The sequence below is a fragment of the Centruroides vittatus genome, unplaced genomic scaffold (genome assembly GCF_030686945.1).
Source record: "Centruroides vittatus isolate TY-2023 unplaced genomic scaffold, ASM3068694v2 contig_1787, whole genome shotgun sequence".
NCBI lineage: Eukaryota > Metazoa > Arthropoda > Arachnida > Scorpiones > Buthidae > Centruroides > Centruroides vittatus.
Genome location: NW_027121094.1, coordinates 394452 through 421016, shown reverse-complemented (window position 1 = coordinate 421016; position 26565 = coordinate 394452). Strand labels below are relative to the sequence as shown.

At 29.5% G+C, this 26565-nt stretch overlaps 2 protein-coding genes across 2 annotated transcripts in view; both read left to right on the top strand.

Annotated features, from left to right (window-relative positions):
- LOC136969438 (arrestin domain-containing protein 3-like) overlaps positions 1 to 5967 on the top strand; it is a 58455-nt gene extending 52488 nt beyond the window's left edge. Inside the window, exons 7-8 of the mRNA XM_067263594.1 lie at positions 456 to 601; positions 3578 to 5967. Of these exons, the coding sequence (XP_067119695.1) occupies positions 456 to 601; positions 3578 to 3625 (194 nt within the window). The 3' untranslated portion in view covers positions 3626 to 5967. The remainder of the gene's footprint in view (positions 1 to 455; positions 602 to 3577) is intronic.
- Positions 5968 to 6181: 214 nt separating this feature from the next.
- Positions 6182 to 25089, top strand: LOC136969440 (keratin, type II cytoskeletal I-like). The gene is made up of 7 exons (XM_067263598.1): positions 6182 to 6352; positions 17685 to 17700; positions 18646 to 18759; positions 24347 to 24428; positions 24496 to 24624; positions 24701 to 24840; positions 25023 to 25089. Exons 1-6 carry the CDS (start codon positions 6224 to 6226, stop codon positions 24705 to 24707), a joined length of 477 nt encoding a protein of 158 aa, XP_067119699.1. The 5' UTR covers positions 6182 to 6223; the 3' UTR covers positions 24708 to 24840; positions 25023 to 25089.
- The last annotated feature ends 1476 nt before the right edge of the window (positions 25090 to 26565 follow it).

Sequence of the window (26565 nt, the reverse complement as noted above, 5' to 3'; positions counted from 1 at the left end):
TTCTGCAGTTCACAAAGTTAGAATCATTCATCATAGGGCAACATAAGTAATCTGCATAATCTCTAGAATTGTGGCAGCTATGGAAGGAGTGACAATGGATATGCTTTAACAAGCATAGGAAGAATTATCAGTTGGACATGTGCCGTGTGACACAAGGTGCACACGTTGAGAAACTGTAATGGGCAAATGTGAAACTTTGACAGTTTTTCAATGATTTAATGTACAGTACTGTACATTACAACAGTTCTCAGATAATAAAATTATAATAATAATAATTGCAATAATTTAAATTTGTAGCATTTTTTTTTTTGGAATACCCTGTATATTTAAGAAAATATAGGAAATCATTAATGAATACTCTAACCTTGCAATCTTTTTTAAAGTAATTTTATATATTTTGTGTATTTGTTTATGAAGTTATATGATCAATCTAAATAATTATTAATTAATTTTAGCTCCTCCAACATATGCAGAATGTGTGGAAGGTTCAGTAGACATTACAGAAGATGATGATGGAGATATTATTGGTGATACCAGATTTACACCAATGTATGCCTATGTACATGACTATAATTATCAGCCACCTCCAGCATATTCAGAGGTAATTTTTTAATTTATCAATTACTCCAAATTTTTAGCACCTTTCTATAAAATCTAACTAGAGTTGCTGTAGAAATTAAAGTCTGTTAATCAGTGTTGTAACTTGAGCTTTAAGCTTGTAGTATGCAAACAATTGCTATGCATTCCCAAAAATAATAATAAACATCAACCTCAAATGATAGTATTTTTTAATTTACTTTACAATGCATTTATTGAGATACTATACATGAATTTCATATTGAAAATATAAGTATCAAAATATAAAATTCATTACAGTCCACAGAAACTTTTTTGAGTGCAAACATTTTTAATTATTTTAAATGGAATCATGAGATTGAAAACTATGTTGGCAGGAATGGGGGTGATACTGGAAAGGGGAGTGCACATGTTCCAACAAAAGTCCTGAGGATTGTAATGTTTTTTGTGGTTTGTGAATCAATTAAATTTTAAATATAGCATTATGTATAATGTTCATTTCTATATAAATAAAAATCTTCAAGTAACAAAATTTAATGCATTGTACATTATTAAAATTATAAAAATTACATATCTAACAATTATATGAAATTTTTGGTAATTAAATTAATTGGTAAAAAGAGATTTCAGTGTAATTTTAAAGATTTTATTTCTAAATTTAATTATTATAATATCTGAAAGCATTAATAAAAAAAAATTAGATAACTTTTTAGTTAAAAAAATATTTTAGTAATTATTTTTTTCATACAGTAGCATTTTATGTTTACATACATTTGTTTGTTTATGATTTTTCGTAATTTTGTGTGATCTGTTTAATGACTAAAAATAAAATTAATTCCAAAATTTCCTAAAACACTTAAAAATACATGTTTTTAAGAGAATGAAACATTCTTAGATAAAAACAATTGGAAATGTTTGTATATGAAAAAGATTGATATAATTCTGGATATTTCCTATTATTTTACTGCCAAATCATTCACAGAGATGTCAAATCAAATATATAATATAATTTATATATATATGTACCGGCAAAACCCTGATTTTACACCAAACTAGTTTTGCCTAGGCCAAACTAATTTAGAATTATTATTCAAGTATACTAATGGTTAAATATATTAATGGTTAAAATAAAATTAAAAGGCAATTAATTAGATGAACAATATTTATTCATCTAATTGATATTTTACTGTTGATACTGTTTCTTTTATATACTTTTGTTTGCTTTTATTCAAGAACTACCGTGAATCAATAACTAGTGACGTTAAACACTGGGCGGCCTGACGGCGGCTCCCCTCCGGGAGGAGTCCGTCAGGAGCACAGTCGGAAGCGCTGCCATTGGGGTTACCTAGGTACACTTTAACCCACCCATTAATATATTTAACCATTAATATACTTGAATAATAATTCTAAACTAGTTTGGCCTAGGCAAAACAAGTTTGGCGTAAAATCGGGTTTTGCTGGTAACATATATTTTTTTGTGTGTGCGTTTTTTGCAAGCAGTGAAGATATGTCTAGTATCTATAATGTAATTTTTACTTTATTAAATAATTTATATGTATTTGATGATTAGAGAGGTAATTGCTTGTATTTGATGACAATAAATAATTCAAATTCTTTCTATTTTTTTTTTTCTTTCTCTTTTTTAATTTCTAAAAACAATAAGAATTTATTGACTTCAAATAACCATTATTGTAGAGATTCTGAATTGAAAGTGAAATCTAAATAAAAGTATCTTAATAATCTTATTATAAAATTAAAAATTAAACTATTAAAATTTTATCATTTATTTTTAATTTGCACTTTTATTTCTTTTAATTACATAATGTAATTTGTTTTACTTATAATTTTGAAAATTTGTTTCTATTTCTGGCAATAGAAAAATGAAAAGTTAAAAATTCACTTTCAATTATAAATTGAAAAATATCAAGTAATTTAAATAATTTTGAATTTTGTGTTGAAGGAATTTGTAGTCATTTTTAATTTTGTTTTTTCCTATAATCTGGTCATAATAGACCAAATATACAGTAAATATTGATTTGATGTTATATTAAGGTGACCAACCGTCCTCCTTTAGAGAGGATAGTCCTTCTTTTGTAAGTTCCATCTTCCCTCGAAAAGTGTTCTCCTACATGTCCTCCTTTTTTGATATTTGAAGACTAATCTGTAAATCTCCATATTTGATTGATGCCAAGCCAATTTGTTGCATGTGATGTGATGTGTTTGTATTTGACATGACGGTTCATCAAGGCTCTGTACAGTGCAGCAAAACGCGATTATGAAACGCATGTGCTCTGCACAGGAGACCTTGAGAGAGTGCACTGCATGCAAGTAGCTTTGTTTACTTCTTACCGAAACACAACACGGCACATACGCATGCAGTAGAGATTATTATAGTGTATTATTGTTGCAATGAATAAAATATTTCTTTTATTTACAATATTTTTTCCTTCAATTTATGTGTGTCCTCCTTTTCATTGTAAAAAAGTTGGTCACCTTAGTTATACTTATTAAATCAATTTCATAAACATTCATCATAAAATTAATTTTTTAACATTATCTGGCTTTGTAAATCCTGTAATGCTTCCTATTTTTATTTATTTAGTCAATGAATTCTATTTCCATTTTTAGAATAAATATTTGTGATTAATCAGGATTTGTTGTTTTTATAAAACAAGTGCAATAAATATATATTTAAACTAAATGAAATTTTCAAAATTTAAACAAAGTTGGCTTATATTTCTTAGCATATTTCGAAAAGTTAGAACTAAAATTGTAGGACAAAACTTGTTTTGCAATTTTGATTTTAACTTTCAACATTTATCTGTTTAGTCATTAATATTAAATGTTTTTTGACAATTATGAATTGAATACAATTTTCTAAATAAATATTTACTAAATCTGTACTGAATGTTTTATACTAAGTAAACTTAACATTATATAATTCATTCCATTTTGAATTTAATTAAAATTTTAATAAACTTTTTATTATATATTTATTTAGGTTGATCCACATCCTACACATTCTAGTGATGCAAATGGAGACAGATGAACTGTAATAAAATGTTTAAAATGGTATTAAAAATTATTTTTCAAAGCAGAAATATCTGCTTTCTGCATGTAATAGTTCTCCATGTAATTGCTAAATATTGATATTTCTGGGCTTTAAAAGTCTTGATGTACAGAGTCCTAAAACAAGTGGAATAATGAGAAGTATTCGTCATTATAAGTCTGGAAGAATTTATCATCAACACATTCATCTTCACTTTTAGACATTTATATTTTTAAGTATTTTAAATATTTCATAATATTTATCATTCATAATAAATAACCAGTCATAACTCAGGTTGATTTTGAAATATAATTTTGAACAAAATTACATATATAAAAGTGATTATTAACATAAAATGAAAGTAACAGAGTGAAAGTATTATAGACAATTTTATCATTTTTAATATTTCTACATAATTATTCTGTTTCCTTGTAACAATATATGCACAATAATTTCATATTATGTCTTTATTAACAAATTAATATTGAACAATTAATATCAATCCTCTTTTTAAGAAAAAAAATTATGAATTAATAATCAGATTTTGCTAATTTTTTTTTTTTTTTTTTGTATGAATTTGCAATGTATTTAATTGTTTCAAAGATATTCATATCTATATGAATGAAATAATACATAATTTTTCTAGTTTTAATTAGTAATTATAAGTTATTACTGTAAGAGAGAATATGTTATTGGTCTGATAAATGTTTCATATTGTTAAACTTTTAAGTATAAACAATTTGAAAAATTATAAATAAAATTTGTTTTAAGAATTATTGAAATTGATATCATATAGTACTTAATGTTAGAGGAAAAGAGAAAAACAACTTTGAATTTTATTACAAATTCATTATGATTTCCAGTTTTATATATTGAGGTATGCAGGAAATAAATGTGAATATATATAATTTTTCTTATAAGAATTCGTAAAATTATTATCCAAATATAAAGCATTAATTTAAAAGAATATATATGTATAAAGTTTTTTTTTATTTATCCATATAATATTAGTTAATTTTTGTATTATTATTTATTCTATAAAATCATTTGTTAAAATTAAATAATTTTTATTTAGTTTGATTTTTAAATATTTTTGATGTAATTGTTGTTTTTTTTTGCATTTATTTTTAAGAAAATATTATTCAGTTTAAAATATAATATGATCTAGTTTATAAAACTACCTATAAATTTGAATTATTTAATAAAAAGAAATGTGTGTAAAATAAATATTTAGCTCAAAGCATATCAATTTAAATCGATAATATTTTTATGATATTGATATTCTGAAAATTTATGTTTATAAATATTATTTATTAGAATATATCTTTTAATAACTGAGAAATGGTTCCAAGCACTTTTTTCTACGATAATGAGATGTGAAAATTTTAATGAGTATCATTCATATAGTCAATTTGAACAAGAATATTATTGTGTTGGGGGATATATTAAACAACAACATCATATCATCATCAATTTCAAATACAGTTCGTGTGTTTGGTGCAATCTAGAGCCAAGTTTTAAGGATTAAATTACATACTTCCATCAGTTGTTAAAAGAATTATCCCAAAACGTAATCATATTTCTGATTTTTGAAACTATAATTAATAAGTTAAATTAAATTTATCTAAATCTCCTTAATGTTTTACTTAGACTACAAAAATTATGTACAATCAGTTAATATTTTACTGTAATTTTCATTTTCTTTATTGATTTTCAATTAATAATAATATAATCACGGCTTTAGAGTTAAATCTGTTGTAAATAAATATACAGTATATGTGTAATGTTACAATGTGAAATGTAATTCTGTGTGTAAAAAAAGAAAAAAACTGTATTGTAGAACATCTATGCAAATATACCTACCGGCACAAATCCACACTCCAATCATGTATTTTGATGCATTCTTTAAATTTCATTAAATATGCCAAAATTAATTGACATTGGTATGTTTAATGAAGGGTATATCCTTAAAAGTGGATAAAATTCAGCTAAACAAAGTCAATATTCTCCATATTAAAAAAAAATATATATATATATATAATATTTTGGCTAATTGTTAAATATTATGAAAACACTGTTATGTAATGTGTAAAATTATTGTATATCTGCATATTCTCATTTATAAAAAAAATGAAGAGAAAAAAAAATATTTTATTGCTTTATCCTGATATAAAACAACAATTTAATATGTTGAAGTGATATTAAAATATGTAATTATAAGTTAAAAATGGTCATAAGTAAGTTGTTTCAGACAAGTTTTCTGAATGAATGGAATTAACTGTATTTGTTTAACTGTAAATAAACAGTGTGATATTGAATATTAAAAAAACAATGCTTTTTTTATAGTGTAGTTTTATTTTATTCATCTAAAGTAGAAGAGAGGTTTTTTAGAAATGCAATATTTAAATATATTTATCAAAATTTAAAATATTTTTATAATATAATATAATATTTAAATCATTTGAAAATTAAAAAAACTTGAATTTAAAATATCAATATAAATATTTGAATTTTTAATTCTTGTACAATTAACTCCTGTAGATGTCGCTGTAAAATTAAAAGCAGCCGCCATTTTGTTGTTGCTGGAAAATCATTTTAATGATGGATATAAAGGATTCAATTAAACAGTTATTTAAATTACCCGAAGAAGTTAAAAAGTTTGAAGAATTGCAAGATTCGCTTAATAACAACATCGAACATCACGAAAAGATCTTAGAAAATATGGAGGTTTATTTTCTTTCTTTTTTTTTAATCCAACGCTACTGATCTTTAAATACAATTTATTTGAATATTACTTCATTAGGAGGAAGTTTTCGAGTTTTTTTTTAATTTTTAAAGATACTGTATAAATAAAATACAGTAGGTGCCACTTATTGTGATCGCTTTTGGACCAGGCTATATACTGATAACATTATGCGGCAGGTTTTTGCATTTTTTATTTACTGCTTTTGTTATAACAGGTTCTCACCCCACTAATGGACTGGCCGTGCAGTGTCCGAGTTTTCTTCACGTATCTAATACCTAAATAGAGGTCAGTTTCCTATAGAAAATAGTCTTTGACAGATCGCCTAAGTGTTACATTGCCTTATTCCATCAATCCAATCCTAAGACACAGTATTGTACTTTAATTGAACAGGAATGAAGATTACGGCCCTCAACAATAGCAAACAGCGAGTCTAATATATAAGGGCTGGATGGCCGAGAGGTTATAATGTGTCGGCTTACTCCTGGAATTTTTAGGGATGGTTAGTCCCGGATAAGTCGGGTTGTGTGTTTGGATGGACTTGACAAAAGAGCTCTCTGAGAGCCCGTAGAGAGGAAAAGCGTAAGAAGAAACTAAAAATAAAGGAACCAAGTGACAGAAATCGAAATTTAAACTGCACAATACACAATATAATCCTGACTAAAATTTTTGGGCATGTTGAAAGTTATAATAATAGGCCTATCTCTAGCACTAAACAATAGGCATAAACGTTATTTGGTGTGAATAAAAAAGTATGGACTATTATAAAGCCTTTTATTTATTTATTTTTGAAAACTCCATACATAAAATTAATTTTTAGGAGGGATAACATTCATTACTTTGGTTAATTAGTTATATTTACACCAAATAGATTCAACCGAATCGTTACTGGAGAATAGACCATGTATTCGGTCTGCCGATTCTTTACAAATAGCATTATTGGTAGAAATAATATCATTAGAAGATATTGATAAACGCAAGTAGTCTAGTTTCTTACAATCAAACTTGTAATAGTTTAAGTTCGCATCACCCTTCATGCAATAAAGACACGTAGATGATGAACGTAAATCTATACACAAGTGTTTCCATGTTAAACGAAACTTATTTAGACGGGTCTGGATGATCGTTTATTTTAATAATGAACGGCAACTGCTGATAATAGATGTAAAAACACCGACTACTGTCTAATATTTCTGGGTACTATGTATGGTACTTAGCCTTAGCCCTGTAGCCTTCTTCTCTAAGAAAAAGATTGTCGAACTCGTGTAAGATTGTATTTGTATAATATTTTAAACCTTCTGGGGATGAATCTATTAAGAAAAGTGAAATACCTATTCTGTTAGAGAGAGCCTCCAGTTTAGTGAACCAACAATATTTTAATGATCTGGTAAATGAGAACATTTTCAAGGTAAAATAAGCCACACATTCCAAAGAGGATGGGTCAGAAATTGTTTCTCAAAAAGTTTAAGGTTAATTTAACGAAACGTTTCCGGGGAAACTCAAGACCCAATTCATATCTAATTGCATATGGTTGGGTCGTCCTCTCAAGACCAAGAAGCCGACGGAAGAACATCAGCTATCTGTCGATGTCGAATCCAGGTCCCCCAGAGCGGCAGGCTGCTAACCTTGACCGCTCGGCCATCCGGCCGCTTCAATAAACTTATCAGAAATCCCAAGCAATCTTAATTTAGATAACAAAATCTCCAAAAGACACTGTCAAAGGCTTTTTCGTAATCTGTAAAGACTGCCAGTAAACGTTGTCTTTTCTTTGAAAGTTGTCTACAAATAATAGAGTGAAGAATTAGAATATTGCTGAAAGTGCTCTTCCGAGGTTGGAAAGAAAATTGCAGTGGTTGAATAAGATTCCTCTCTCTAAGCCAAACACCCAATCCATTTGCCAAAATAGATGTAAAGTTTTTCCGAACTACAAGTAACAACGATATTGGCCGAAAGTTAGCAGGCTCGTCAATTGGACCTTTTTTATGGACAACTTTAATCTTTATTTCCAACCACGATCTCGGAATTTTAGCAGTGTCATAAGCCCGATTAACTTAACCAAGTAAGGAACCAATGCTCTAGGTGAAACATTGTCTACCCCAGGAGCAGAACGAGTTCGCATCTTTTGAATTGTAATGTTCCTCTGAATCAGAGATAGGAAGATCTAAAATAAGATTAACAACTAAAGAAGCCGTCGGTAATGACAGAATCGGAGATAGATTCGATATGTTTAAACTAAATAACTATTGATAATAATTAAACCAGTCGGTTAAAGAAATCTCGTGATCTGGTATACTTTTAAACCGACGAAACCGGCCAACCCGATACCAAAAGGTCCTAGAATCTCTTATCCCTGCCAACTGTAAGGCATAATTACAAAAGTACTTCCTCTTTTTTGCCTTAATAAGTGAATTGTATTCTTTTTTCAGATTTAAAAAGGAAACCAAATCAGCCTGGCTATTTGATCTACGAAACTTACCCAGGACAATATTCCTCGTTTTCTTCTGCATATAACAAGACTTGTCAAACCAAGGGGGACGAATCCTCCTATAAAGTTCAACCTCCTCAATTAACACATTTAACCTTCTTGTAATAGAACATAATTCAGATATAATTAAGCCATAAAAATCGTCAACGAGCTCAGAATCAAAACTTTTATTCTGAAAACATTGCCACCAAACAATTCAACTTTTGAATCACACCAAACAAAACGAGGTCATCAACCAGGGAGAATCTGTTTCCGGTCGACAACTGTAATTCCACTGGGAAATGGTCAGAAAATGGAAGAGAACCAACACGAAAGGATTCGACAACGTGAACCAGATTTTGAGAAATGACTATAAAATCTATAACTGAACGGCCCGCTTTCGACAAAATAGTTCACCAGGAAAATCTCCCATAGTACGACCATTAAGGAGAATAAAATCATGTTCAATCAACCAACGCAAAAACTGTCTACTGGCCGTATCAACCTTTAAGTCCTTTGACCGTCTGACATCAAAAATGTTGGGTTGAACTGCGTTCAAATATGAATCAATTTCTTCGCGAATATGAACATTAAAATCGCCCATTATCACAATTCCATGGTAGTTCGAGGACCAAGAACTCAGAAGAGAGCAAGCAAGTCGAGACGTAAGCCTTGATGCCTTAACGAACTAGCATATATTACCAGCACTAAGATACTCCTAGGTTTGGAAACCAAAAAATGTGATAAACCAATCACCATTACATCAGGATAAGCCTCCAATAACTCGAAGTGCCCTGTAGCTTCGTCAAAAAAAGATGATGATTCCGCCATAAGGCCAAAGGCTTTTCAGCTGGAATCATAAAATGCTTCCAGTTATCTGGTAGAGACTTAGCAAAAAATCTCCTATTGAAACCATCCAAGTATTAACAAGAGCCAAACAAATTAAATCCGGTCTTTTAATCATGTAATCCAACAATGAATACTTAGTACTAAACCCACAACAGTTCCAAAAACTCATCGTGTCACACAAAACGTCGTCTCGCAAAAAGACACGGCGACCAGCCTCCCGGTAATCTTTTAAATAGGTAACCAGGTTTTACGGCGGACACGAGAATTAAACGATAGGTCCGGCACTAACGTAAATTTCACCGGTCTTTCCCAACCCCCTTGTTGAATTTTCATTCTAAATTTTTGCAATAAATAATTTCGGCATTTCCAAGACGACAATTGTATACAGTAGAATTCCCGAGCTTTGCCCCGCAAACTGGAAATACTAACTATATTTTGCCCCGATAGATCAACCTTAGAAAATAGGTTAACCAATTCCTTAGAAAATAGGTTAACTATATAATCTTGAATGTCCAACTCGTGCGGAATACTATGGTTAATTCCTTTCCGGTCTTCTTGACTGTGCTTTAACACTTCAGGGGGAGTACCTGTACGTGGAAACATCCAAGAAAATAAAACTTGTAGTAGCACAGAACGACACAAAAGAGCAGGAAGACGTAGCAAATTAAATTAAGTAAAAAACTCTATAGTTTGTAATAAGATAGTGATAGCAATATCTCAGACAAAAAGTCAACAGCAACTACGGTTTCTCAACAGCGCCCCCTTTAAAGCCCATTATATCTACACATGAAATATATTATAATGAAAAAGTATTAAAAATTTATGATAATAATTCAATTTTTGTGGGCCTTTGACACTAGGGGCCCTATTAGTCCCTATGTAGATCCGCCCCTGTACACAATACATGTATGCTGACTGGGGTACCCGCAAGCTTTCGATACAATCTGCCCGTGTTAAATGCTTCGAATGACGTCATGCGCGCGCACTTGTTTTCCGCGGAAAACCTCCACACGAGAAAGCGATCGAGTTCCCGCAAACATGGCACTGACTTAAAACGGCTATTCGCTAGCTGCCAGTGTAAAAAGGAAATACAAATGATAAAAGAGTTTACACGTTAGAATAACTTATTATTGGCATATTTGTTCTCATATGAAAAGTATATTGACAGTCAAAACTTTCTCTTAAGGATGCGGAGCATGCTAAGCAAGCCCAGAGAATTCGCCCATGATTACAATATCTGTTTTGTCAGTTGGATGTTATTAAATTAACCGTCTAAGTAAATTTGAAATTTATCATTACAACAGAGTGATAATTATAAACGAATTCCTGATTACAATAAGCAAAACTTCTAATGTTGTTTAATTTATGTTCTGGGGCATGTTGCTTCTGATATTTGGTTCCTTCAAGTGAAACATAGACTCGGTCGCCCAATTCAATTATGTGATTAATTGTAAAGATTTAAAGACACAGTACACTCGACAATGAACGACTCGCTCACTATCTCACTCGACTAGGGTTTGTCGGGTTTTAAAAACCGGTTTTTTGAAGAAATTTACATAATTTGAAAACAGGGTTTTGCCAATTAAAAAACCGGTTTTTGAGCTTAGACTTAAACATAAAAATTAATTAATTAATTAATTAATTAATTAAAAATAACATTTTGACACAAAATCATCTCTAGCAAAAAACGGGTATATTGTTAAATACTAAGATTCATAAAACTAACTACAAAAATGAAAAAAGCGTTCAATTCTCCCTACAATAGGGAAAAAATCTTGCAACAACGGAAAAACGATAGAAAGAATTGTACACTTAGAAAAATGTGTTGTTTTAGCTTTGAATGACATCGGTGCTTCTCACACATAGAATGAAGCAGAATATTAGCGAGGTTGAGGCCGAAGTTTTAAACGCGAAAACGTGTACGTCGGACGTTCAGCGCCACTTTCCTGTAAGCCTAAAAGTTTGGCAATGGCGTTTGGAATGTCGAGCATGATTCCACTGACTTTCCAAACATCATTGTCAAACTTTTAGGCTTACAGGAAAGTGGCGCCGAACGTCAGACGTACACGTTTTCGCGTTTAAAACTTCGGCTCAACATTGCTATTGTAAAATTGAAGAGCTCCTTAAAGTTTTAGGACCAATACCTTTAGCAGCTTATGCCTTAAAACGACAAGATTTGTATCTTGTCGTCCTACTTACAGGTGAAGGCGTATTTGAATTTCTGTTATGTGAATTTGAAAAATTTGAAAACTGAAATTAGTTCCAAGTTGTTATGTTACAGTCAAAACCCGTTTTTAGTTAGAACGCGTTTTAACTAGTTGAAACTAGTTTATACTGGATGTCTTTGCAGAGCCGGATTTACATACGGGCATTTGGGGCTTGTGCCCAGGGCCCCCACAAAATAGGGGCTCCCACAAAACTAAACAAAAATTATGTTTAAACATAATTTTTTTTTCTATTACCGCGACATGATTCTGTTGCCCTCATGATTAGGCCACACTAGGCGTGTGGCCTAATCATGAGGGCAACAGGCAGAGAAAACCTAACCCGGAAAAAAACCTATGAAACATCGGAAAATTTCGGGAAAAAATTTCACATAGGTATTTTTCAGTTAAATTAAAATAATTAGTTTTACACAATAAAATATATGTATGTTTACAATAACCTTATTTTAAAATGAAATTTACAACTTCCTAGTTCAAATCTAATTGAAAGTACAGTGGTGCCTCATATAACGTACTTAATCCGTTCCAGGTGCACGTCCGTTAAGTGAAACGTCTGTTATAGGAAACGCATTTTCCCATAGAAATACATGTTAAAACATCTAATTCGTTCCGCAGCATAAAATAACCGTACTGTATCATAAAAAAATGAACATGGGGTACGTTCTTTTATTCCTCCGCGTAACTCTGCGCGAGCGACATCCGTTTAAAAACTCCTGCGGAACGCGTTCCTAAATTCCGGTGGGAGTGCGCGCCGTCGAACGGCAAAAACGGCCGCTTGTAGCAGTAGTTTACGTGGAAAGCAACATGGCGTCCTCCATGGCTCAGATAGTTTCGTTTCCGGGTCCATTATGTGGTTTTATGAATGAAAATTTAGAAATTGTGAAAGGGTGAGTTAGCGCACGCGGTGATGCAAGTGTCTTTACGAATTTTTTTCCAATGGTAGCCGGCATTTTAACTTTTTTGTGGCTATTTTGAATGCTCTTTCAACAAATAATCCATTTTATGATTAAATTTTACAATTGAGACCCTTCTTTTGCCTTTAAAAGCTCATATTTTAGAATTATAGATACTATCGATAGTACGGGCGCCGCCATCTTTCTTTCTTTCACCGTCGCTCCTAAATGCCTACAAACAGCAGCGCACTCCCGTAGTAGCGGAGATGCAGAGCGACCGCTATTAAAGAACGCACCCATGGAGCAGTCACCAATTATGCCGGAAAGTTTGTTGCTCGAGTCACGTAACGGCCAAACAGAAAGTCCGTTGTTCACAGCGTCCGTTATTCGATGCGTACGTTATAAGAGGCACCACTGTACAGTATTTTGTGTAAATTTTCTAAATCATCAAATTTGCCTACTCTTAAAGGGCTCCTGGATTGGTAAATCCGGCCCTGTGTCTTTGTTAAAACCCGTTTTGTCTAGTTAAAACTAGAATTTACTGCTAGTCAAAAATTAATTTGAGTTAAAACTAGTTTTAACTATACAAAACGGGTTTTAACAAAGATATCCAGTATAAACTAGTTTCAACTAGTTAAAACGCGTTCCAACTAAAAACGGGTTTTGACTGTAACGGTTATATGCTGTAGAGATACAAATTCAAGAGAGAAGATAAACGGGATTAGTAACGCTTTTTTATTTACATATTCCAAAGAACGTTTGAACAAAGTCGTCTAGTGTATTTCTTCCACTAGCTGCAAAATCTGTTAGATTAAGTTATCCGGACAAATATTATTGAGATTATATCCAAATTATTCTATAGAAGATGAGTGCTATGATGAAAAAGTGGCGAAAAAGAAAATCAAGCGATAGCTTTAACAGATGCTATGGAAAAATTGATACATAAATATCTTCAAGAACCTGAAGAAATGTCTTTGTCCAGCCCTAAAACACTAAAAAAGGACTTTTTAGTATTAGAGTACAAACAGAAGAACGAAAAATTTAGATTTATTATTTTTTAATACTTTAAAGACGATTAAACCCAGCTCAGTAGCAAGTGAGAGTTTTTTTTCTGGAAAAGTGTGTGCAAAAAAAGGACATGGTTGAGCAACAGATCTATAGACGTTCTTTGCTTTCTAAAATCATATTTTCTTAGGAAAAATAAGAAATAAAATAATATTTTGTAGGCATGCATTGTTATTCGGTTTTCTTTATGGTTTTATATAGAGTAAATTTTATAGTTTAATGTGATAATCTAGCAATTTCTTTCTTTTGTTTTGTGTAGACGTCGGTCGATTTTTTTGTTATATTTTTGAAATTTTATAAATATTAAATAAATTAAAAAGTTTTAAAAGAAGTTATAAATATTCCTTATCTCCATTTTTTGGGGGAGGTGAAAATTCGAAAACTGGTTAAAACCGGTTTCGTAGAGAAGTTGAAATTCGAAAACCGGTTCTTTAAAAAGTCGGTTTTTGTATAAACCATACATTCGATTAGGTCTCCACCCGTACAGTGGCGCCATATTCCCCCTGAATAACGACGGAGTTGTTACTACAGTCTGTTTCATTTGAAAGAACCAAATATTAGACGACTAACAGATTATAATGCATCTCATATTATAGTGCATCTTGACGGAATCTTAAAGTCAAAGAAATATGACAGTAAAATGATATAGACGATGTGAATACTTTGCAACTTGTATTAACGAGCTGCTCGACGATTAAAACTAGATGATCGTAAGTCCAGAAACGATTCGGAAAATTTATTTGAAAACTCATTTTTTGAAACCTTAGATATTAAATCATTAAACATTTGATTTTTCATCTTGATTTTTATATAACTTACGCATTTTTACTTTCGAATTGTCTAACTTTATATACAGGCTCCGATGTCCTCCTTTTGATTTACTATTGTTTAAGCTCAGAAATACATGGCAAAAGGATTGTATAAATTTGTTTAAAATTATCAACAGAATAATATCTATTTTAAAATGTTTTCATCTTTAATAGTATTAAAATACTTTAATGGGCAAGTATAAAAGTATAATGATTAAAGAGACTTATTAAAAAGAAAGCAAAATGATTCTGAATAGCTAACAATGGCTAAATATTAGACGACACTTATGGTCTATTGCCTTGAATGCGTGTTTCTGCTCTTTATTTCAACTAAATGTCTCAATATCACGACACATAACTAGCTGAATATTTTTAATTATTCAGTTTTCAAATGTAGATGTTAAATAGTGACATCAACAATGCTTTAGACTAGATCAGGGATGGCGAACCTATAGCACGCGTGCCCAAAGTGGCACGTAAGGGAAATCATCCGGCACGTAATGTATCATATGATTTCTGTCTTTTTCAATCATCCTTTCTGTTTATCACCTGATCATCTTTTTTTTCAATCAGATTTTTTACATTTATTCGAATTAAAACGTATTCGTTTAATTTCTTTAAATATCTTTATTCGAAGTCTAAGACATTGGCACGCATCTTTAAAGCTAAGTATGCTTATAATATGGCACGCGGACTCGAAAAGGTTCGCCATCCTTGGACTAGATTATATAACAAAACGTAGATATTCCGAATGTATTAGTTACGAACACCGAACGGAATTTAAAACCGAAACTGTTGTCCATAATAGCGATTGTATTCCATGCAGAACCAGCGTTTTAATGCTTAATAATTGCAATTTCCATTTAAAAATTAAACATAAGTTACCAATATTAGGTAAAAGATAATAGTGCCTTTTTCGTTAGTGCTTAAAAAATCCGGTAAAATAATATGTTGAAAATAAACAGTATTGCTTGGATTAAAACTTTATTTAACAGAAATTAGTTTTCATTTTGTTTGTATTAAATAAACTTTTGAACGAGAAGTTCGTCGTCATATAGGAAGATAAATAATATGTATCTTCCTTTTATATATTTATGTTATTAATTAATATATAAAATTGAACACGTGCGGTATTCCTTATCGATTTGAATGCAATTACTAAATACAATTTGTCAATATTATTGCAATGTAAATAAGTTATTTACTTATTCTAAAAAAATTTGTTTTTTTTTTCGTGTAAATTCCGAGAAGTAATTTATTTTTCTAAAATAAGAACAAGAAAACAAACAAGGAACTGTCTGAATATTTCAGCTATTTAATTAAAACTTTCTAGAATATAATTAACTAAAAAAACAAAAACTTTCTTTTACTTAAATATATCCTATTTTCAATTGAGAAAAACAGAATTACGTGAGATTTGGCACCACATGTACGAAGATAATGAATAGACTTTTGAAATTATACCAAAATAACTTCTAGAATTACAGTCCTGTAGGGTCGCGTGAGAATTATCATTACATTCGAATCATATTACATTATTATATTATGTGCTTATTATGTTAAACTAGGGATTCTTAACCGTATTTGTTCTATGGACCCGTTTCCTAGTCAAGTGGTCACGAAACCCTCTCGGAATAATGTTTTCTAATACATAAAATAAAATTACAAAAGAAACTAGTTATATAGAAATACATTTATTAAAATAAAAAACATGCGATATAGTAATACACGTGCTTCTTTCTGTATGTATGGATGTTCACCTTTTTTGAAGCTTAATAACTCCTGTGATTTTTGTCGAAAATTTCTGAAATTTTGCAGGGAAGTTTGTATATTATGGGAATTGATACTAATATTTTGGTAGTTAAAGGTCGACTGGGTGGAGAGAATAAAAGGGATCGTGTGTCACACCTCGAGTAAGGTCGGATTTAATGGCGATTTTAAGGACAGACGGTGACAGTGAGAATCTATAGATACGCAATTTAAAAATCTCAGCGCAATAAAATGTAAATTCCTGCTTATCGTTATTCTTCTAAATGAAATAATAAATTATAATAACTTTAATAAAAATTTTCGTTAAGATATATTTTTTAAAATTATAAAATCTCTTGTGAGAATTTAAAAATAAAATGACGGAAATGTCTGAGATTGAAAAAATAAGAACATAAGTTTTAATTGTTTTTAAAATGTATAATTATTTTGAAATTATATAGTATTCGAGACATTAAATTTAATTATAAATTAATATATTAATTTATTATCGTAGTACATATGTAATTCCTAATAGAATTAAATATTCATTTTAAAAAATTAAGTCGAATGAAATAATTAAATTGGATCTTGTTATTGTCAATAACAAGAGATCCAGTGACAGCCATTGTCATTGGAGAAATATTGCCTTAATAAACTTTTATTATTTATTTATCGTCCTTATTTTGACAGTTTGTTGTTGATTAGTCAAAGCCTTATTTATGTTGAATAATTTAAAAATTATTCATTTGTAAATACTTTTAACATGCTTCATTTCTTTCAATCTTATGCAATTATTCAAAGAAATTAATATATTCTGAGATAAACAATAATAAATTTCGAATATAAATTCTAAATATTAAATATATAATATAACCAATTAAATTCTTTAAAATCATTGATAATAAATATATGATTTAAATTATTCAAAAATATTTAAATAAAACAAAATCTATGCTTGTTAATTGATACTTAATAATTATTAAAATGATTAAATAGTTTTTATTAATAATTCAAATTAATATTGTATGATAATTATTAGCTATGAACGAGATATAGGCTAATAGGCTTCTTAATTGCATAATAAATATTAAATTTAATATGTAATAGTTAAATTACTGTTGAATATAATTAGAAATATAAATATTATATTACATATAATCAAGAAATATGCTATTTTATTAACGTTTATAGTAAATATTAAGTTATTACTATATTATTTTATTTGTATTTTTTCTTTCATATTAACTACTGTATACACGCAGAAGAAAGTTATTTGGGGTGAGTGTAATATTCATAATTTATAATTAAAGTATTATAATTTACATTTTCTCTTTTTAAAACCTCGATCTTTTTAACAGTATCTATTGTTAATTTAAATCTATTAAACTAGCTGCGTGTGCCCAGCGTTGCTCGGGCTTTTGAGGGGATGGAGAATCGGTGAGGTTGAGGTGGGAGAGGATGATAAAAACAATGGTCTTAGTAACTAAAATGTGTATATATTGACCTTAGTATTTACAATAATGGTATGGCAAAACACAAAAATTTGCTCGAGCTAAAGTTAAGAGAGAGTGAGATTTAGGGGTGTTTGGAGGTGGGGCCCTACAGTATTTTTTCTAGAATTTCAAAGAATATTCAGGCCATATTTGGTGCGAATATGTCGAATGGTACAGAGCCCTTTACCTAACAAATTTACAGTACATTAAAAGGGGGTTGACTTTAGGGTGGTTGGGAATAGGTTTTAGGGGTGTTTTTTCTAGGATGTAACAAACAATACTCATGCCAAATTTGATGAGGATACGCTGAATGGTATAGAACCGTTTGCCACACACATATATATTTAGATATTTTGAAACAAATATAATAATATACGGTAAATAAACAATAAAATTACATTTTTCAAAAATGGCTTATTTAATAAAAAATAAGCCATATTTTATATAGGCTTGTAATAATCTATATATATATATATATACTGTATATAGATAGATAGATAAATTTAGCTTATTATCTATATCTATATCTACTATATCTCTAGATATAGATATAGATATCTGCATCTATATATATATTATTACAGGCCTATATGAAAATATCGCGTATTTTTTATTGAATAAGCCATTTTTGAAAAATGAAACTTTATCGTTTGTTTATATTTAATTATCAAAATTATACTTTTATTGTTTAAACTATGGTTATTTCATGGCTTATTTTATTTTTATCTAGCTCAGCGCGATGTAGATAAATATTATCGTGAAATTGCGAATATAAGCAGAAGAATTAGTTCTATTGAAGATGACGTTTCCACTGCAGAACATAAAAATAATACACTTAAAAATGGTTTGACTTTTTTATTATAAATTTTAACCTAAGAAAAATAAAATGATTATTCCGTTAAGTTTAATACGTACAAATCATATTTTTATAATTAATATTTCATTATTCATTAATTAATATTTTTATTAATTAATATTTATTTGAATCCTTTAAAAGAATGCTAGTTTAATAATGTTTTCTTAGAAATGATAAAGATTCCTATGAAATACAAAAAACTTTCGTAAATTTTCTTAGAAATAATTGAAAGAAATAAAGTGAAAATTTTCTGTTTTTATTTAGTTTTTATCCTAAATTATAAATCTATTTTTAAGATGATTTTCTTCTTCATCTCGAGAACAAATAGAATTTACATGTAGGCCTACAGTACATGCATTTTGTTTTTGAAATTATTAAAATGCTATTTTTTAAAAAACGACTTGGCATCGTTTATCATAAATTTTTACCATGAAATAACTTTAAAACTTTTATAATTTTTTAATAAATTATAAATTTAATGGAAACTTCACGCGTAAATGCTATCCATTTCTACTTCTAAATACTTATTTCTATATAAATAAAGTAAAAATATAAACATAATAGAAACAGAATTTCTGACTATTTAAAAATATTAGGTCAAAAAAAGTCTTTCAACAAAGGTTTTGAATTTAATGAAATATCGAATGGCACAAATTATGCGATGAAAGAGGGGACGGAACGGAGTTCAAAGATCTTTATGCCGGATTGAATATAATTCCTATCAATAAATAGGCCGATAATTGTGTTGAACTAACAAGGAGACGGCCAGACATTCGGGTTTCCGATTCGAATAAAACTTGATGAGCAAACACAAACAGTTACTTGTCCAAATAATAGGACTCGCTTCTCAATCGTTTCCGAAAAACGAGCCTCTGAAAATTTAGTTTATAGGTCTTTGGAAGTTTCAGTTCTTGTCGTAAGATGCTAGTCACTGGAGCTATATGATGTAGATTTGAACCTTCGTAATTTTAGTATTTTTCTCTTATGCGTAACAAAATTATTATTATTATTTTTTATTTGGCTCCGAGGTCTTTCTTGGCCAAATCTGCCTACTCCCCAAGTCTTGTTGGTTTGTTAGTTAAACAAACATTATACCCAAGTGTTGAGAATCTTTTTCATTCATCCAAAGTCATCATTTTCCACGCTCCGTCTCGATTTAAGAAATGAATGTTGACCAATCAGGGAAGGGTTGCTCGCTAGGACACACGTACAGTACTTCCGTACCATACAATTCCAATGGAGATAGTTATCCTCTGGATCTGCTTGCTTCCGCTCTTTTATAGAATAGGAGACAGATTGACCAAGCCATATTTAGACGGCATCAAGAATAATAAAGCCAACTTTTCTTTTTTATCTCCTTCACAACATCTTCGGATAATCATTATAGATACGATCAATTGAAGATGTTAGGAATTATTTTTCAAAGATATTTGACGGCCGGATGGCCGAAGTGGGATAAAGCGTACTGTACTGTACATTTGCACTTCAATGTATAAATAAATTTCAATACAATTAAAGGTTTTAATTATCTTAACGACAATTATATCTTTGTTCTAGGCTAAAGCGAAAATTTTTTCAAGTACAGTGGTGCCTCATACTTCGAACTTAATTCATTTCAGGAGTCGTTCGAGGTCCGAATCAATTTTCCCATAAGAAATAATGGAAAGTGAATTAATCGAATTAATCCATTCCCAGATCCTGAACAATACCCATTTCGATAAACTTAAAACAGCAAATTCACGTAATTTAAGGTAAAAATAACATAATTAAATGTTGGAGGAATGAATTAAAACATGAAAACCATAAATAAAATACTGTATAATAAAATAAAAATTGCATTTATTGATCACACACCATGGACTTCGGCATCTTAACATAAATGTGTGATTTAATTATAACTGTTGTGAAAGTTAACATATAGAAGTGGATAATTTATTCTTTATTTAGAAGCTTGCTTTACACTTTTTACTTCACGTTTTCTTTAAATAACATCAAGTTGTAACGTCTTCGGATAAAAAGTATGCCTGGCATATTATACTTTATGAGTTCCGAAAAGAGTATAACGCCGTACAAACAATAAAAAAAAATTATAATGTGTATGGGGAAGATGCCCTTAAACTTAGAACATGTCAAATGTGGTTTAAAAAGTTCCGTTTGAAATTTTAAATTAAAGGATACTAAATGTAATGTGGCACACCAGTGGCCAAGCGGTTCTGTTCCCTGAACACTGGGAGTTCGGTCGTGGGCCCGAGCGGGCTGGCCACGTGGAGTTTTCCGGGTTTTCTCCACGTCCGAAGAGGGGAGGAGGTTACGGAAACTTGGACATCTACTTTCTGGACAAACTGGAACAATGGAGTGAAAGGGAGTAAAAATTTCAAGAGAAACGCGGACATAATTTATGGACAGCCCCTTATCTTTAAAACCGTGAGCTAAGTGCTAAAGAATGTCAGCTTGACAATCTGTGAACTGAATTCGAATCGCAGACGGATCCTTAGAAATTTTTGCGATTGTTTGATCTGGATATTTCGGGCCTATCTCTTATCAGGTTATGCCAGACTACTTTAAATTTGGCATAACCCGTAGTAGATATGAAAAAATCCTTTTAACGTCCACGGGAGAGATGAGTTTTACGTATATATTTTACTCTCCGCTCTGTGAACTTTGAGAACTTTACATATATAGAATAAATATAATAACAGTGATTTAAATAACAGACCTGCAAGGTTGCGGCCTAGGCGATATCGCAAGATGGGCCTCGGTACTAGATCCAAGAAAAATAAAAACAGTAAAGAAGTTTGATGATAAAAACATAAAATTGAAAATGCAATGAAACATATAACTGTTCTGTCTCTGTTTTTTTTCAGTCATTTGTTACTTTAATTAACAACTCCTCTTTTCCAATTAACAATTTTAGCTGGTTTATTATTCAAAAAGAATCCATTTTCCTTTCATTGAAAATCACTAATTTTATCAGTAATTATTAAACTCAATTAGGCCTACTATTCGTGTTTCTCGTTCAAGTTTTGAAAATTCTTTCTGATTTCCTTACAAAAATCTTCTAATTTCGTTTCAAAAAGACATGAAATCGTATTTTATTGTCACATATTTCTATTTCAGTTACATATTTTTTTATACATTTAAAATTAATAGGGAAACAACTTCGTTTCTCAAACGATTATTATCATTCGAATAGGAAAAAATAAATATTGCTGCACAGTAGGTAATATTGAATTTTAAAAAATGTTTTCTAGAATGGAAACATCTTTGTTCGAAAAACTGTATGGTTTTAGTTGCAAGTTTACGGAGGTTTTGAGGGTTTAAATTAACCTCTCCCATTTGGAAAGAATTAAAAATTTAAGAGTAATTATTTATTGTGACATCGTCGCAATACCGGGTTGCAATTTTTAATCATATTTTTAATTTATTTCATTTAAAATATATTCCCTTCATCTCAAATTAGTACTGTAGTGTCTTGCCCCTGTACATCAAACCTTTTCCTTTAACAATAGAGTCGCGACGATCATCTATTAACTGCTTTCAAGGGAAATTTTGAATTGAAATCACGTGTCTTCCGTTCTAGACCCGGAAGTTCTTATATAGTTAATCGGGACCTACTGCCCCTAAGCTTTCCATATCTAGTCTCATTTTTCATCTAACTCCGTTCTCTAAATTAAGGAAAGACAGACGGATGGACGACAGTGGGAACTTATAGGTCTACAATTTTTTCAAATTGCACCCGAATAAAATTAAAATACAACAATATATTGTATACAACTTATATTTATTTTGCGCCGGTTCAATTCTTCCTTTCTACTGTATTGTGTTACTTTATGTACTGTACAGTACAATATTGTAGAAATTAATAAACTACGTTTCGAAAAAATATTTTTTTTAAATACTGCTTACAAGCCTATCTAGTGGTATATATAATATTGCTGGAAATTTTTCTTTAAGTAGGTTTACCATTTCGTGACGAGAAATGCCTTAAATTCAATTATGATAACAATACTGAAAGTAATTCTTATTGAGGGAAATTTTATTTAATTTCAACGCGAGGTAAAGTACTGTATATATCATTAGCTACTACACAGGGCGAGTCACCTAACTTTTTCACCTCAAATAGCGTATTAACTGTTGTTGCTACATAAAATACGTCAGATAATAATCAAAGGATATCGATGAAAATGTCTGATGTTTTTATGTTATTTATTTATGTATTTATGTAGCAAGAACACTTAAAACGTTATCAGAGATGAAAAAGTTAAGTGATTCTCCCTGAATAATGATTTCAATTTTGCCTGTTATGGAGTTCTCCAGCATGAATGAGAAAAAAGATATTTGCTCCGTAAAATCGTAAGAATTCCGAATTCCTCATCCCGTGTAAGAACAATCTTATAATGCAGCAATTTGATGATTTAACAAGAAAATAAAATATTATTGCCTTTGCGAATTTGTATTTGAATGTTCCATTTAACAAGTGGACTCTTAAGAAATTTTACTATAGGCTTATAATTATTTCTATTTGGATTTTTAAGCTCGGTGCTCTATCAAATGCTTAGTTCGTTTTTAGGGTAACTCACTTCTACCCTACATCATTAATATTCACCTTATTCACACTTTTATCTATATCAGATAAAATTTTGTCTGCTCTCATGAGAAATTTGCTGGATGTATTTGTCTAACCTAAATCGAAAAAAATATATATATAACTTAGTGTTTTAGAAAACTGGAATTTTGGATAATTCTCCACATTGTTTCATGTACAGTACAATATACTAAATTCATCAATTAGGGTACTATACGGTGTATCATTTCATATTATGGATAATGCGTGTCTACAAATGCTTTAAAATGTACAGCTATATTATTTTCTTTTTAAATTACTTTCATTTTAATGTTTTCTATAGTTTAGTCTAACATTAATTTCGTATTTACATGAATATCAGAACAATTGAATGCTCTTTTTAAATTTTATAAACATGGAAATTTGTAAAATAACAATTATTAAATGTTTTTCTTTAGAAGTAATCTTTTTCTATCGGTTATTCAGCTTCATAAAGTTAATATAAACAAAATCAAGCACATATGAAAACTCTCCTAATTTAATTAAATAAACGAAGTAGGTCAACCGCACTAAATAAATAATTGTATTTTATTTCGTTGACTACGAGGTTTAGATGTTAATGGTTTGTGTTCCAATAGGAAAGAAAAAATCACAGATATAATACGAAAATTCACTCAGTTTTTGCAATGTTACGTATCAAAACACGTATGCGAAATTATTGTTTTGAAATGAAGAAAATTAATATAATATAGAATTGTTATCATACGATTTTTTCGGTAAATAATATTGAAAATCATATTTTTATATTTACCAAGTGAAGCTATTAGTTATCTATATATATATATATATATATCCCTAGTTTTGCCACGGCTATGTATAACTAATAGCTACATTAAGTTATACTAGGCTATTAATTATACATAATTTGATTTTCATTATACACAATTCAAATCTGAATATCAAAAATTATATATATATATAATAACGAATAGTATTCAATTTCTTATTTAGAAATCGAAAAAGTAATTAAAGATATCCAAGATGCAAAACGGCAAATATCTAACGTGCATTTTACGAAAGATATCGAAACAAGGTACATAAAATATTTATTTTAATTATTTTGAATTTATAATAAATAATTTAATAAAATTATTTATCAGAAAATTTAAAATTGCCGATGAAAAAATAGAAAATTATAAATGTAAAGTAGAAGAAATGGAAAGTAATGATAAGTTATTTGTCGAAGTAAAAGAATATAGAAACAGGATAGCACAGCTAAAAAAAGCAAAGTATGTAACGTTTAAAAATATAACTAATAATTTTTTTTATAATTTTAATATAAAATTACATTCGTATATATTTCAGAATTTGATTGCGAATATTTCAAACAATCGAAATGTAATGGTATAATGGATGAAAAAATTAAAATTCTAAAATACGATATCGCTAAATTAAACGAACAGAAAGAATTTATTCAGAAAGAAATTGAATATAAAGAAAAACAGGTGCGGTATATGTTAAAAAAATTATATATTTTTGCAGTTTTTAATGGAAAATATCAAAAATTAATATCGTTTGTGCAAATTTATTTAATTAAATTAGCTAAATATTAAGTAAAAACCGTTCTTATAAAGATTTATTTAAGTATTATTCTTGGTTTATAAAAAGAAAAATAATTTTTTTTCAGATAGCAGAAAATAAGACTAAGAAACAGTTACTCCAAAACGATATTTCAATTCTATATGCAAGTAATTTTTTATATTAATTTTTTTTAGTTTAATAATATATCACTAATAAATATGTTGTTAATGTTTTTATATAGAAACGTAATTCAGCCCAGCTTCGTAGACTGAAACGTAGATTCGAAGAGATGGAAACAAAAAATAAACAGTTGAAAATAATGAATTCGTTTGAAAATTATTCTGGGAATATGTAGGCTTTTCAATAAATGCTTCGTTTAGTCTTCAATTTTCTTTTTTTATTTTCTACTTTTTCTATATTTCTATACATTTCTAAATAATACTTATTGATGAACAAGTTTCTTGTTCAGAAAATCTATAAGAAACTACAATTTTTGCGCTTGTTTTTGAAAAACTTGATAAAAGATTTTATAACAATTAAACTTATATTGTTAAAATTCACTTTCTAAAGTCAATGAATTTAAAATTAAATATTAAAACATTTACAGTTGTTTTTTTTATATTTTAACTATTAAAATTAATTTTACTTGTGTTTTTTTGTAGTGGATAACAATTGTTGTGACATTAATTTAATAGCTTTAAATTAGAAACTCGATTTACATATTTCTAATCTTATATTCTTTTACGATTTTCTGAGTAAAATAATTATAATTAATATACAAACTTTAATAACATTGGCAAACAAAGTTGCTAGCCGTGTTGCAGTTAGCATCGTGCCACTTCATTTCAGTTTCCTCTTTTAACAAAACGCAATTCTCATTGCTCAGATTATTTGGTTGCCCGGGTGCCCACACGTATCTAAATTGAGGATTTATAGGAGTTAGATCAGCATAATATCGATAACTACCTTGAACTTCAGTATCTGTTACTCCAATCCAGAAATTTCCTTTTTCTTTTAGTAGTAGCTGTGTCAGTTGTTCGTTTTCTTCAAGAGTTCGAGGCATTGCCAATTGGGAGCATTTCTGATCGTGGCAAAGTTCGAGAGCTTTTTGCCACGATTGATGGTCGTAATGTATGACAAACTTGGCTATTTGTGAAAGAGAATAACAATTAGCGAGTAAAAAATTTGAGGTTATAAAACAAATGCAAATACTTACGCAAACAATGAGTGGCACACTTTCCTTGTTTTGTACATTGATATTGTCCCCATGTTTTCCCTTCTCTCTATAATTAACAAAACAGAAGATCCATTTGAAATAATGTTTAATTAAAATAAAACACATATTTGTTTCTAATTGTAAACTTACTTCAATTGAAGGATAGTCCGCTAAATCATAATAATTATATCCAATTGTTTCACGCAAGTATATATTTTGTTTGTCACAAAGAGTGGAAGAAAGCAATAAACAATTACTTTTACCATAATTAAAAGCTTTGCATTCCGGATTGTTCCGACAAATTAGTAAACATTCTACTAAAGAAACACCCGTAACGTTTAAAAGTGGATCTATAGGTAATATGCGATCCTTTCTATAAAGAGCAGTACCATAAAATCCCTTTGTGGCTAAAATATGGGCCACAATTCCCAAC